Source organism: Pecten maximus, chromosome 2, assembly GCF_902652985.1.
Source record: "Pecten maximus chromosome 2, xPecMax1.1, whole genome shotgun sequence".
Taxonomy (NCBI): domain Eukaryota; kingdom Metazoa; phylum Mollusca; class Bivalvia; order Pectinida; family Pectinidae; genus Pecten; species Pecten maximus.
In genome coordinates, this window is record NC_047016.1 from 12273930 (window position 1) to 12288590 (window position 14661).

Sequence of the window (14661 nt, forward strand, 5' to 3'; positions counted from 1 at the left end):
TGGGAACTAATGTACACACTTTATAGTGGGAACTAATGTACACACTTTATAGTGGGAACTAATGTACACACTTTATAGTGGGAACAAATGTACACACTTTATAGTGGGAACAAATGCACACACTTTATAGTGGGAACAAATGTACACACTTTATAGTGGGAACTAATGTACACACTTTATAGTGGGAATGTACACACTTTATAGTGGGAACTAATGTACACACTTTATAGTGGGAACAAATGCACACACTTTATAGTGGGAACTAACATACACACTTTATAGTGGAAACTAATGTACACACTTTATAGTGGGAACTAATGTACACACTTTATAGTGGGAACTAATGTACACACTTTATAGTGGGAACTAATGTACACACTTTATAGTGGGAAATAACGTACACACTTTATAGTGGGAACTTATGTACACACTTTATAGTGGGAACTAATGTACACACTTTATAGTGGGAACAAATGTACACACTTTATAGTGTGAACTAATGTACACACTTTATAGTGGGAACTAATGTACACTTTATAGTGGGAACTAATGTACACACTTTATAGTGGGAACTAATGTACACACTTTATAATGGGAACTAATTTATACACTTTATAGTGGGAACTAATGTACACACTTGATAGTGGCAACTAATGTACATACTTTATAGTGGGAACTTATTACACACTTGATAGTGGGAACTAATGTACACACTTTATAATGGGAACTAATATACACACTTTATAATGGGAACTAACGTACACACTTGATAGTGGCAACTAATGTACACACTTCATAGTGGCAACTAATGTACACACTTTATAGTGGGAACTTACGTAACACTTTATAGTGGGAACTAACATACACGCTTTATAGTGGGAACTTACGTATACACTTTATAGTGGGAACTAATGTACACACTTTATAGTGGGAACTAACATACACACTTTATAGTGGGAACTAATGTACACACTTTATAGTGGAAACTAATGTACACACTTTATAGTGGAAACTAACGTACACACTTTATAGTGGGAACTAACATACACACTTTATAGTTGGAACTAATGTACACACTTTATAGTGGGAAATAATATACACACTTTATAGTGGGAACTAATGTACACACTTTATAGTGGGAACTAATGTATACACTTTATAGTGGGAACTAATGTACACACTTTATAATGGGAACTAATGTACACACTTTATAGTGGAAACTAATGTACACACTTTATAGTGGGAACTAATGTACACACTTTATAGTGGAAACTAATGTACACACTTTATACCCGGAACTAATGTACACACTTTATACCCGGAACTAATGTACACACTTTATAGTGGAAGACTTATGTACACACTTTATAGTTGGAACTAATGTACACACTTTATAGTGGGAACTAATGTACACACATAGTGGAAACTAATGTACACACTTTATAGTGGGAACTAATGTACACACTTTATAGTGGGAACTAATGTACACACTTTATAGTGGGAACTAATGTACACACTTTATAGTGGAAACTAATGTACACACTTTATAGTGGGAACTAATGTACACACTTTATAGTGGGAACTAACGTCCACACTTTATAGTGGGAACTAATGTACACACTTTATAGTGGGAATGTACACACTTTATAGTGGGAACTAATGTACACACTTTATAGTAGAAAACTTATGTACACACTTTATAGTGGGAACTAACATACACACTTTATAGATGGGAACTAATGTACACACTTTATAGTGGAAAACTAATGTACACATTTTATAGTGGGAACTAACATACACACTTTATAGATGGGAACTAATGTACACACTTTATAGTGGGAACTAATGTACACACTTTATAGTAGGAACTAATGTACACACTTTATAGTGGAAACTAATGTACACACTTTATAGTGGGAACTAATGTACACACTTTATAGTGGAAACATTATTAATGTACACTTTTATTCAGAGGGAAACAAATGAACACAGTTAAATTAGAATCAAAGATGAACTGTTTTATATAGCTGAAACAAAATACCCAGTACACATATAATGTAGTTCAGAAAGGTACACAGAAGAATTTGTCTAAATTTGATAAATCTAGGTTTAATGAAGATATTTCTAATGAAATGATACAAGTGGAAGGGTTATACAAGGTAGAAATGTATATTTTACAGAGTAGGTAAAGTGAAACTTTGATTACAGACTGCCAATCCTGAGTCAGAACTTCTATGACATTGGGTTCCGGGTGGTGGAGTTCAGTGTGGCCGTCTGGTTTCCCTGTGTCCTGTGGAACTGTAAAAGGTATAAACCCATATGTAGTATATACCTTAAAACATTTACATCAATCATATCTAAATTTGACGAGAAAAGTTGTTCAGTTTCTTCTTACAAAGACAACTTGTGCAAGCCAAGTTGTTGTTATTTATAGGAAGAAAAAGATGAGAAAAAAAATTTGAGGAGAGCTACAGTTTTATAGTTTACACAAGGGAGGAAGCTTTTTCTACAGTACTAAATATTTACACTAGGGGAGGGGGCTTATTTGAGATTTAATATGGTACTAAATATTTACACTAGGGGAGGTGCTTATTTGAGATTTAATATGGTACTAAATATTTACACTAGGGGAGGGGGCTTATTTGAGATTTAATACGGTACTAAATATTTACACTAGGGGAGGGGGCTTATTTGAGAATGAATACAGTATTGCATTTTTACATTAAGTAAGGGACTTATTTGAGAATGAATACGGTACTAAATTTTTGCATTAGGGGAGGGGGCTTATTTGAGATTTAATACGGTACTAAATATTTACACTAGGGGAGGGGGCTTATTTGAGATTTAATATGGTACTAAATATTTACACTAGGGGAGGGGGCTTATTTGAGATTTAATATGGTACTAAATATTTACACTAGGGGAGGGGGCTTATTTGAGATTTAATATGGTACTAAATATTTACACTAGGGGAGGGGGCTTATTTGAGATTTAATACGGTACTAAATATTTACACTAGGGGAGGGGGCTTATTTGAGAATGAATACAGTATTGCATTTTTACATTAAGTAAGGGACTTATTTGAGAATGAATACGGTACTAAATTTTTGCATTAGGGGAGGGGGCTTATATGAGAATGAATACGGTACTAAATTTTTACACTAGGGGAGGGGGCTTATTTGAGGATAACTACAGTATACAGATTGTACCTACGTTGGTTTCAGTGTCATTATTAAACTGTTACATTTTCAGTCCAGAAAATCTGTGGGTCCTCAACCCAAAGAAACTGTTTAGTTCTGCCAAAACAGTGTTCGATGAGAGTACAGAAGACAAATACATCAGAAGTACAGATTATCAGTCTTACGGTTCCTGTAACCCAAGTGTCATTGGTGAGTTTCTTACGGTTCATGTAACCCAAGTGTCACAGGTGAGTGTCTTACGGTTCCTGTAACCCAAGTGTCACAGGTGAGTGTCTTACGGTTCCTGTAACCCAAGTGTCACAGGTGAGTGTCTTACGGTTCCTGTAACCCAAGTGTCATTGGTGAGTGTCTTAATGTTCCTGTAACCCAAGTGTCATTGGTGAGTGTCTTACAGTTCCTGTAACCCAAGTGTCATTGGTGAGTGTCTTAATGTTCCTGTAACCCAAGTGTCATTGGTGAGTGTCTTACGGTTCCTCTAACCCAAGTGTCATTGGTGAGTGTCCTAATGTTCCTGTAACCCAAGTGTCCTTGGTGAGTGTTTTAAGGTTCCTGTAACCCAAGTGTCCTTGGTGAGTGTCTTAATGTTCCTGTAACCCAAGTGTCATTGGTGAGTGTCTTAATGTTCCTGTAACCCAAGTGTCCTTCGTGAGTGTCTTACGGTTCCTGTAACCCAAGTGTCATTGGTGAGTGTCTTAATGTTCCTGTAACCCAAGTGTCATTGGTGAGTGTCTTACAGTTCCTGTAACCCAAGTGTCCCTGGTGAGTGTCTTAATGTTCCTGTAACCCAAGTGTCCTTGGTGAGTGTTTTAATGTTCCTGTAACCCAAGTGTTATTGGTGAGTGTCTTAATGTTCCTGTAACCCAAGTGTCTTTGGTGAGTGTCTTACGGTTCCTGTAACCCAAGTGTCGTTGGTGAGTGTCTTAAGGTTCCTGTAACCAAAGTGTCATTGGTAAGTGTCTTACGGTTCCTGTAACCAAAGTGTCACTGTTGAATGTCCATCTTACTGTTGATATACTTCTGTATTGTGGGTATAGACAACCAAAACCAGGTTGTTAGTATAATTATATAGATTACCAATTTTACTATCAGAACGTCTGAATCAGTCTTGGTCACAACAGATTGAACAAGTTTATTCTACATCTACCTTCAGGCGGGATCCTTTTACTGTAGATCCAGAGTTTTCTCAAAAGTGGTTTAAAGGATACCCCATTTATACTTCACTGCAATTATGGAATGTTCTTAAGAAAAGCTTAAAAGTTATCAATAAGTTAACGTATAATAAGAGATATAACCTGCATTGACAGACAATTTTAATTCCACAACTGTGGTCTCAAGAAACAAGCAGAACAAGTTTGACTGTAATGATAAATTTTACATTTGGATCTGATAAATCAATGATATAAAAGGTGTAATCTTTTTGATTCATCGTTAATTGTTTGGTTTTGTGACCACATAGATGGAAAGCATGACTGTTGGATCTGTTACGACCCCGAAAGACAGGATGCTGGACATCTCATACAGCCATGTGAGTGTAAGGGTGACATGGCTACCGTTCACCACGAATGTCTCCGCAAGTGGCTCATGGAGGTCAGTAATATCAGATGAATTTGTACATATAAACAGTTTCACAACACAAATTGCTGTGTAATAAACTTAAATAACATAATGTTTTTACCTTTATTGGTTATTCCTGATGGCAAACAATGGTTCCTGGAACAAAACTGTGTACCATTGACCAGATAAATGGTTACAATGACTATATATCTGGTTTACTTTTCACTAAAATCCAAACTGTTTGTTGATCTGACTTCACTTATATCAACTGTACTTCTGAAAATAAGTAGAATTTGGTCGTATGACCTTCAAGTTATCAGTTACCAACTCAACTCCAAGATACTGTAATTTTTGTTTCTGTATTTGGTCAAAAGATTTACTGATAGTTCTGTTACGTATGTACTTATCTGGATAATGTCCATCAGGATTGACAAATCATTAAGACCAGATTGTGTGTCAAAGCCTCCTTACTATTTCTGTTATTGCAGTGCATTGAAGATGACAGAGACTTCAAATGTAAAGTGTGCAACGTCAAGGTAAGCAGTAGTGAGATTCAGTCAAGCTTGAATGCTAGATATTCTGGTTACAAATTCTTCTGGTAAAACTTGCCCATATTTCAAATTCATCATAAGGGAAAAATCATACACCAGTAGAAAAGTATCTGATATGACTATGTAGTACAGTCCCCCGTCGTCCGACAAAAGTGTTGAATAAAATGCTATATATATAGTTGTGTGTGACACATATAATAATTATGTTTGTATTTGGGTAGTCAGGTGGAATAGGGGTAACAAAACTACTTGCCTTTCACCTAGATGGGTGGGGTTCCCGGATTCACTCATCGGACATGAAAAGATGTGGGTTCAGCTGCCCAGCTACGTACTCCGTTGTTGTAACATAAACATTTTTTGGACCTATAGAAAAAGAATGGTTTCCTGCCCTGGGTCTTAAATTGTCTTTAGGTTTTTTCTGTCATGATTTTACAGATTAATTAGGTACATGACAGGACACTACAGGTGTGATATTGTACAGATTAATTAGGTACATGACAGGACACTACAGGTGTAATACTGTACAGATTAATTAGGTATATGACAGGACACTACAGGTGTAATACTGTACAGATTTATTAGGTACATGACAGGACACTACAGGTGTAATACTGTACAGACTAACTAGGAACATGACAGGACACTACAGGTGTGATATTGTACAGATTAATTAGGTACATGACAGGACACTACAGATGTTTTTATTTGCAGTACAAATTACATGTGGGATCAATCTGGCTCCCTAAGGGTATGAAGCCGAGGCACTGGGTTCAGACATTCTTCTCCCTCATCATCATGGTCGGCTGTCCGTTTGCTGCTTATACCATTTCCCATACACTGGATGTTACACAGACCTACATCAATGTCCTCATCATCGGAATCACACTGCTGGTTGAATTCTCCTGTCTCCGGTAAGTTTGTGATGATGAGAGTACAATTCACATGTTGGTGGGATGCATGGTATTTTTTGTGATATACAAAATGAGAATCTTAAAGTTCTTATTTCAGTAAAACACATAATCTCATAGATGTCTCTGAGCAAAACTTTGCAAATAGAATATAATCAAGACAAATTTCAGAAATCTCACATAAAATTGAAAATAATCGAAATCCTAAATTTCAAAAATTTATACCAAAATTGACCACCAAGTGTAAAAATTGTGATACTGTATATATATATATATATATATCTTTTGTCTTCAAAGCGTCATTGTTATGTCACGACAGTATATCTGTTGCCTTTTTTCCAATGTGTCTGTGACTGATATTACTTGAAGTATAATAATGACACTGTGACATTGGTAGTGTTTGCTGTTTGCTGTACATCATCGGTAGTGTCATGTGATAATAAAAGATTTGTGTTAAAAGGTATCTCCCCCCCCCCCCCCACCCCCCAAAAAAAAAAAAGAAGGGATCTATTTGTAATTATATCGGTAATTATATCGGTGTTATCAATATCAGAGCCTCAATGTACATGTACATCACTTGGTAGTCCACTTAACCATGGATTTCAGAGACTGTTTTAGATTTAAGGTCTGGTGAGCTAAATATGTCCTGATCGAGAATCCAAACATTCTGTTTTCTAGGATGCTGGCTATTAACTTAGGAATTTGTTACAAACGGGGCCATGTATCGACACTGTCAATAGCAGGAAGAATAAAAACTTTGCCAAAACCAAAGCCTGTTAATGAAGGAGAGCAGATTCTACAACAACAGTCATCGGAAAGTGAAAGTGATACAAACACAGCAGTGATTTCTACAGCAGATCAAATTGTTACTGACGAGGAAAGGACTAATGTTATAAGGACAGGACTGACTAACTCCCGGAGTTGTTCCATATCAATTGAGGCTGTGATTGAGAACCATCGACTGTGATCTGTTACATGGAGATGTATGGTCATCATTATATCATGTCCCTCCTAAAAATATATCACTTTCATCCAACTTTATCAAACAGAAACTTGTGGGGATTTTATGCTACCTAAGTCACTTGACAAATTTCCACACAGGTTGGTACCTTAGTTGTAGATTATCTCCCTTTAACACACTATGTTACATTTTTGTTAACACATTTTTGTTAACACATTTTTGTGGTTGTTCAGAATTTCCTATTCTAATTGTGCTATGTCTGCTGTTATGTTCTCTGTAGATTCCAATCCAATGAATGTTCAATTCTATTTTTTGTTATTTATTGTACAGTTGTATACTCAAAAATTGGGTAAACATGCAGGTGCTTGAATCAATTTATTTTTGTATGACTTTTTTATTTACTTAATTAGCAATACTTAATTAGTAGTTAGACATATCAAATACATGGCTATTTTCATCCAGTGATAGTTTCTTGTTTGATAATTTGTATGTGATTATTCAGGTTTGTTCCAGAAATAAACCATATGTGATGATCAGGTCCATTCCATGAAATTACAATATGTACATTACAGAACGTATTCCGTGTGGATTAAGACCGTAGATTTACAGATATAGGTAAATCACTTTAGAATCTGTTATAGATTAGGTAAATCACTTTAGAATCTGTTTTAGATTAGGATCTGTTTTAGATTAGGTTATCAATCATTATTTTTGTTACCAGATGATAATCCTTATTTATACATGCAGGTGTTTTATACATCATCCACATAGGACCGACTCTGATATTTACAATAATGATTTAGAACCGACTCTGATATTTACAATAATGATTTGAAGTGATCTGTGATATTTTATTATATAAATGTATATAACTATATATACCTCAAGCATTAGATTTATAGGTTAACATTCTGAAATAAGGGTATCTGTCTGTTCATCTGCCTGTCTATTGCCAAAAGTCTGTCCTAATACCATAAAAGCAACATCATGGTTGGATACCCTTGGTTAATTACTCTATCCTACACTACACTTATATCTCTAATAAGTGTACTTAACTGTTCCTAACCTACACTTAGGTATAGTGTAGTGTAAGGCAATCAACCTGGGTATACATGTATATGATACCTAAGTCATCATTAAAATAAATAGAATTCATATCATTCTTGCTCTTTCTATCTCGTCTGTAACACTTATTTTATGTATTAGTTGCCTACATGAAGGGATTCGTTTTAGCTGTGATGCCTTGTTTTTCATCTTAATATTTTTGTCAGAGTTATGCCACTTTAATGAATACCTTGCTGCTATTACATGTACATGATTACTGTAGATGATTTCCTGTATGGGAGCTGGGAGATCATAAATTTTGGCTTACAATTATAGTTTATTTTACTGTTACACAATTAATTCACATGTTAAAAAGAGAAAATATGAGTGAAAATAAATGAAATATGAAGCCGGTACTTGAGATTTGAAAAAGATTACAGGTAAATTTGTTATGAAATTTGCTAATATGAAGACCTAGGCCGTTTTCGTTTATCTTGGTCCAAAAGGTTGAACTTATTGTTCATTTATGAAACACATATCACTATGATGATATACAACACCTTATTCAGGGTGCAAGATATCAGTGTGAGCATATATGATATGTGAGTGGGAGGTGTCAGATATCTGTGTAAGGATATACATGTGAGTGGGAGGTGTCAGATATCCGTGCGAGGATATATGATATGTGAGTGGGAGGTATCAGATATCCGTGTGAGGATATACATGTGAGTGGGAGGTGTCAGATATCCGTGCGAGGATATATGATATGTGAGTGGGAGGTGTCAGATATCAGTGTGAGGATATATGATATGTGAGTGGGAGTGTCAGATATCCATGTGAGGATATATGATATGTGACATCTAAGGTCATTTAAGGACGGCCTCCCGTGCGTGCGACATGCATGTGTGTGGCGAGTGCGTATGTGATAGGCCGGAACTTTTGCCGATTTAAAGTGCTACCTCACTGAAGCATACTGCCGAAGACACCCAGCAGCACACCCCACCCGGTCACATTATACTGACAACGGGCAAACCAGTCGTCCCACTCCAAATATGCTGAGCGCTAAGCAGGAGTAGCAACTACCATTTTTAAAGACTCGTATGGTATGTCTCGGCTAGGGGACAAAACCCAAAGCCTTCCTCACAGGGGCGAACGCTCAACTAAAGGCATGTGAGTGAGAGATGTCAGATATCCATGTGAGGATATACATGTGAGTGGGAGGTGTCAGATATCTGTGTGAGGATATATGATATGTGAGTGGGAGGTTTCAGATATCTGTGTGAGGATATATGATATGTGAGTGAGAGATGTCAGATATCCATGTGAGGATATATGAGTTGGAGGTGTCAGATATCCGTGTGAGGATATATGAGTTGGAGATGTCAGATATCCGTGTGAGGAGGATATATTGAGAGCATAGTAATTTACTATTGGTTGTAAATTCTTTATTATACATTTTACAAATTAATAGATGATCATCAAGTTGTTTTTATCCGAGTTGTATACATGAAGAAATTCTGAATGACTATTGTTACATTCCAGCTTAATAAATCATTAAATCTAAACTAATTTTTTCCTTGTTGTTTTGTTACAATTCCATCAAATGTCCCAGTCCGTTCAGGAACATGGTCTGTTAATCATGTGTATGTTGTAAGGAATTTCTTGTTGCTAATTGACTACTGTAGTTTCAATGACTGACTGATTATACCAGACCTATGAGTAACTGGTTCAATCAAGAATAAAGTAAATCAACAGAGTATTTACAATAATTTTACTGCGGCAGCATACATATCTAACTCATACATGTTAAAAACACCATTACATTAGTTATTATCAACAAACAACATTTATATTTCATTCAGACATCCTAATATATATATTTATATATATATGTAAACATAAGCGGATCAACAAGGTTGATTATCGCTATATATACTGGAGTACAGAGACAGTCAGTGTGGGAATGGATCTAGTAAACATTTAAACATAGAGCATATGTTTCCTTTTTACATTGCTTGACTTTTCATACCTGTAATCTTTCCTTTTGATTTCAACTGAACTAAAAAATCTCAAATTCAATATGAAACATAAAGATAAAAACACTTCCCATATTTTAACAAGAGATCCCAGAGGGATCTTGGCGCCCACCATTGAATGATCTTTATAGGTTCCATGTCAGATCGATCTTTTCTCTACTTTTCCCTTCCTCTAAGTCTTACTAATCTGTGTAAATTCAGAAACAGCCCTCTAGTACTTTTCAAACAAGGGGAACCTATATATAAAATTTAAGATTTAGCGAATATGGCTGTCTGTCGGCCATGTTGTTTTCGGATTGGTCCCAAAATGCAACACCAGGGACCAAGGGGAACCTACATATGAAATTTGAGAAAGATCCCTTCAGTACCTTCTGTAAAATAGCGATAACAAACTTCAATTGTCAAAATACAAGATGGCTGCCTGTTGGCCATGTTGTTTTCCTATTGGTCCCAAGATGCAATATGCAGAACTACAGACCAAGGGGAACTTACAAAAAAGTTTGAGAAAGATCCCTTCCGTACTTTCTGAAAAATAGCGATAACAAACTTCAATTGTCAAAATCCAAGATGGCTGCCTGTCGGCCATGTTGTTTTCCGATTGGTCTCAAAATGCAATATGCATAACTAGGCACCAAGGGGAACCTATATATGAAATTTGAGAAAGATCCCTTCAACACTTTCTTAGAAAAAGCGATAACAAGTTTCAATTGTCAAAATCTAAAATGGCTGCCTGTCGGCCATGTTGTTTTCCGATTAGTTTCAAAATGCAATATGCATAACAAGGCACTGAGGGGAACCTACATATGAAATTTGAGAAAGATCCCTTCAGTACTTTCTGAGAAATAGCGGAAACAAACTTCAATTGTCAAAATCCAAGATGGCTGCCTGTCGGCCATGTTGTTTTCCGATTGGTCTCAAAATGCAATATGCATAACTAGGCACCAAGAGGAACCTATATATGAAATTTGAGAAAGATCCCTTCAGCACTTTCTTAGAAATAGCGATAACAAACTTCAATTGTCAAAATCCAAGATGGCTGCCTGTCGGCCATGTTGTTTTCCGATAGGTGTCAAAATGCTTTATGCATAACTAGGCACCAAGGGGAACCTACATATGAAATTTGAGAAAGATCTCTTCAGTACATTTTGAGAAATAGCGATAACAAACTTCAATTGTCAAAATCCAAGATGGCTGCCTGTCGGCCATGTTGTTTTCCGATAGGTCTCAAAATGCTTTAAGCATAACAAGGCACCAAGGGGAACCTACATATGCAATTTGAGAAAGATCTCGTCAGTACATTCTAGGAAATAGTGATAACAAACTTCAATTGTCAAAATCCAAGATGGCTGCCTGTCGGCCATGTTGTTTTCCGATAGGTCTCAAAATGCTTTATGCATAACAAGGCACCAAGGGGAACCTACATATGAAATTTGAGAAAGATCTCTTCAGTACATTCTGAGAAATAGCGATAACTTCAATTGTCAAAATCCAAGATGGCTGCCTGTCGGCCATGTTGTTTTACGATAGGTCTCAAAATGCGATATGCATAACTAGGCACCAAGGGGAACCTACATATGGAATTTGAGAAAGATCCCTTCAGTACTTTCTGATAAAAAGCGATAACAAACTTCAATTGTCAAAATCCAAGATGGCTGCCTGTCGGCCATGTTGATTTTTGATTGGTCTCAAAATGCAATATGCATAACTAGGCACAAAGGGGAACCTACATATGAAATTTGAGAAAGATCCCTTCCTTACTTTCTGAGAAATAGCGATAACAAACTTCAATTGTCAAAATCCAAGATGGCTGCCTGTCGGCCATGTTGTTTTCCGATAGGTCTCAAAATGCGATATGCATAATAAGGCACCAAGGGGAACCTACATATGAAATTTGAGAAAGATCCCTTCAGTACTTTCTGAGAAATAGCGATAACAAGAATTGTTTACAGACGGACGGACGGCCGGACCACGGACCACGGACGCAGGATGATTTGAATAGCCCACCATGTGATGGTGGTGGGCTAATAAAATATAACAATTTTGTGTTAAAATGATTCATCTTCCTGCATAATTAATTCAATGAAATGAAAATGACCCCTGGGATTAAGGGTTACTGGTTGACCATGAAAAAGGAACATGCTATTCATATCATATTTAACATAAGTTTCATTAAATCAACTGAACTTGTCAACAACAAACTCTAAATGTATAACCCATGTTGACTTCACGATCCATGACAGAATTACAAATATTGCAGTTATATGTATATACAAATCACACAAGTCTATGAAGCAAGCAACACCACCATGATCAGTTGCAGTATTAGCAAATGGTAGAGGCAATTATCTACTTTTTGCAGTGGTCATCACAAGGAGAATGCTTCTAGAGCAACTATGAAGTTGATCTAGGACATTTATGAAGCTACTAAGTTGATAGCTACTCTATTCAAATACCGGAGTAGGCTAAGTTTATTCATATAAATAAATTTTGTAGTTGTAGTCCTTTATTCCAGCACACTAATGGCCCAACATCAGGTCTCGGAGTCTCTTGGCTATCAAAAAATCATTGTTTAAAGATTTTAACACATATGACCTGTGTGACCTTGAATGTAGGTCAAGGTCATTCATTTGAAGAAACTTGGTAGCCCATCACCCCAGCATGCTACAGACTCAATATAATGGCCCTGGGCCTCTTACTTATTGAGAAGAAGTTGTTTAAAGAGTTTAGCCTATTTGGCCCTTGTGACCTTGAATGAAGGAAAAAGTTCTCAGTTACTCTATAATCATAAAGTTTTTTAACTATTTTAAAAACATTGATAATGTCATCCATATAAAAAGTCTTGATAGCTCTTCCCCCAGCATGCTATGGGCCTAATATCAAGTCTCTGGGGCCTCTTGCTTATTGAGAAGAAGTTGTTTAATGATTTTAGCCAATTTGACTCCATGTATGAATGTAGGTCAAGGTCATTCATATGTATAAACTTGGTAGCCCATCACCTCAGCATATTACAGACCCAATATAAACCCTTGGGCCTCTTGGTTTTTGAAAAGAAGTTGTTTAAAAGATAAAGTTGAAACCAGATGACCGGACGGAAGACAGACAACACGTACACCACTGCATAAGCTCACTTACAGGTGAGCTTACAAAAACTGAATGGATGTTTGGACGGACACAAGGTATAATCAGCTACATTGTACCTGTAATTATCAAAAGTTCATTTCAGTGTATAATGACAATCATAAAGTTTTTTTTGTAAAAAAAAATATAAAATAAAAAGCTGATCAAAACTGATCGGATTCCAAAGTTTCAAAAATCTAGATTTCTGTGGATGTAACAAAGTACAGGTCAACTTACAAGCCTCTCACTTCACTTCTCTATATTACAACCACATGGAATGAAGCATAGAACCTTTACATACTGAAAAATCATTTATTTAATCTAAATGTACAAGTGTAATCCTAAATCATCAAAATATTAGGTATATTAAGGTGTTTAATTACTTATAGTATAAATCAATACAGCACAAATGTACTCTATGTACAGCGCTGTATATGATAAGGTTTTTAATTATATTGCACACTTCCTCATTTACAATGTAGTTACAGATATCAGTAACATGTACACAATCACCTAGTATTAATATATAACTTTGGAATACATATGTACATGTTTATTTTGCAATCATTGTGTTAGTACATGGTATGTATTTTAGGTGCTGTAGATCGTGAGTATGAAGCCCGGTCAGGGCATGAGTCATAAATTTGTTTTTCTTTGTCATTTGGCTTACTATGTTTTATATATCTAATTATTAACACAATATATCATATGCACTATGTGATGATGATCTGAAGGTTAAAGATTTGCATTTTCTGTCGTAATTGTTCTGTGTTGAAATGTTGTAATATGACTGTGTGCAATATGCATCTATGTATGTGTATACATTGCGCAATCCAGGTATTCACATCACCTAATAGATAATTTGTCACTATGATCATGACAGAGTATCGGGCTGACCATCACTGCACCATTGAAATGTTCTTTTTCTCTTTTTCTAAAATGATGTGGTGGTGTGGGTATTTCTGGCTAGGTGATTACGGTAGGTGCTGTAGATCGTGTGTTCAAGGCTCAGTCAGGGCACAAGTCATAAATTGTCTCCCTTCGTTATTTGTGTTACTATGTTATAGATATTAGACATTTTATATATACATGCATCTTTATATTATTACTGAGACAAACATAACTTTTACAGTGTATTTTGAATACTTCTGTGTGATAGAAGTAACAATTTTTTTGGTTTGTTTTTGTTTAACGTCCTATTAACAGCCAGGGTCATTTAAGGACGTGCCAGGTTTTGGAGGTGGAGGAAAGCCGGAGTACCCGGAGAAAAACCACCGGCCTACGGTCAGT

At 36.1% G+C, this 14661-nt stretch overlaps 1 protein-coding gene across 3 annotated transcripts in view; it reads left to right on the top strand.

Annotated features, from left to right (window-relative positions):
* The window catches only part of LOC117317795, a 30832-nt gene extending 21049 nt beyond the window's left edge, over positions 1–9783 (top strand). For 2 of the 3 annotated variants that reach the window (XM_033872733.1, XM_033872741.1), the window contains exons 9-14: positions 2209–2307; positions 3253–3389; positions 4657–4787; positions 5243–5290; positions 6017–6216; positions 6892–9783. In XM_033872733.1, the coding sequence (XP_033728624.1) occupies positions 2209–2307; positions 3253–3389; positions 4657–4787; positions 5243–5290; positions 6017–6216; positions 6892–7180 (904 nt within the window). In that variant the 3' untranslated portion in view covers positions 7181–9783. The remainder of the gene's footprint in view (positions 1–2208; positions 2308–3252; positions 3390–4656; positions 4788–5242; positions 5291–6016; positions 6217–6891) is intronic. The other variant, XR_004530251.1, reaches the window with a different exon arrangement.
* The last annotated feature ends 4878 nt before the right edge of the window (positions 9784–14661 follow it).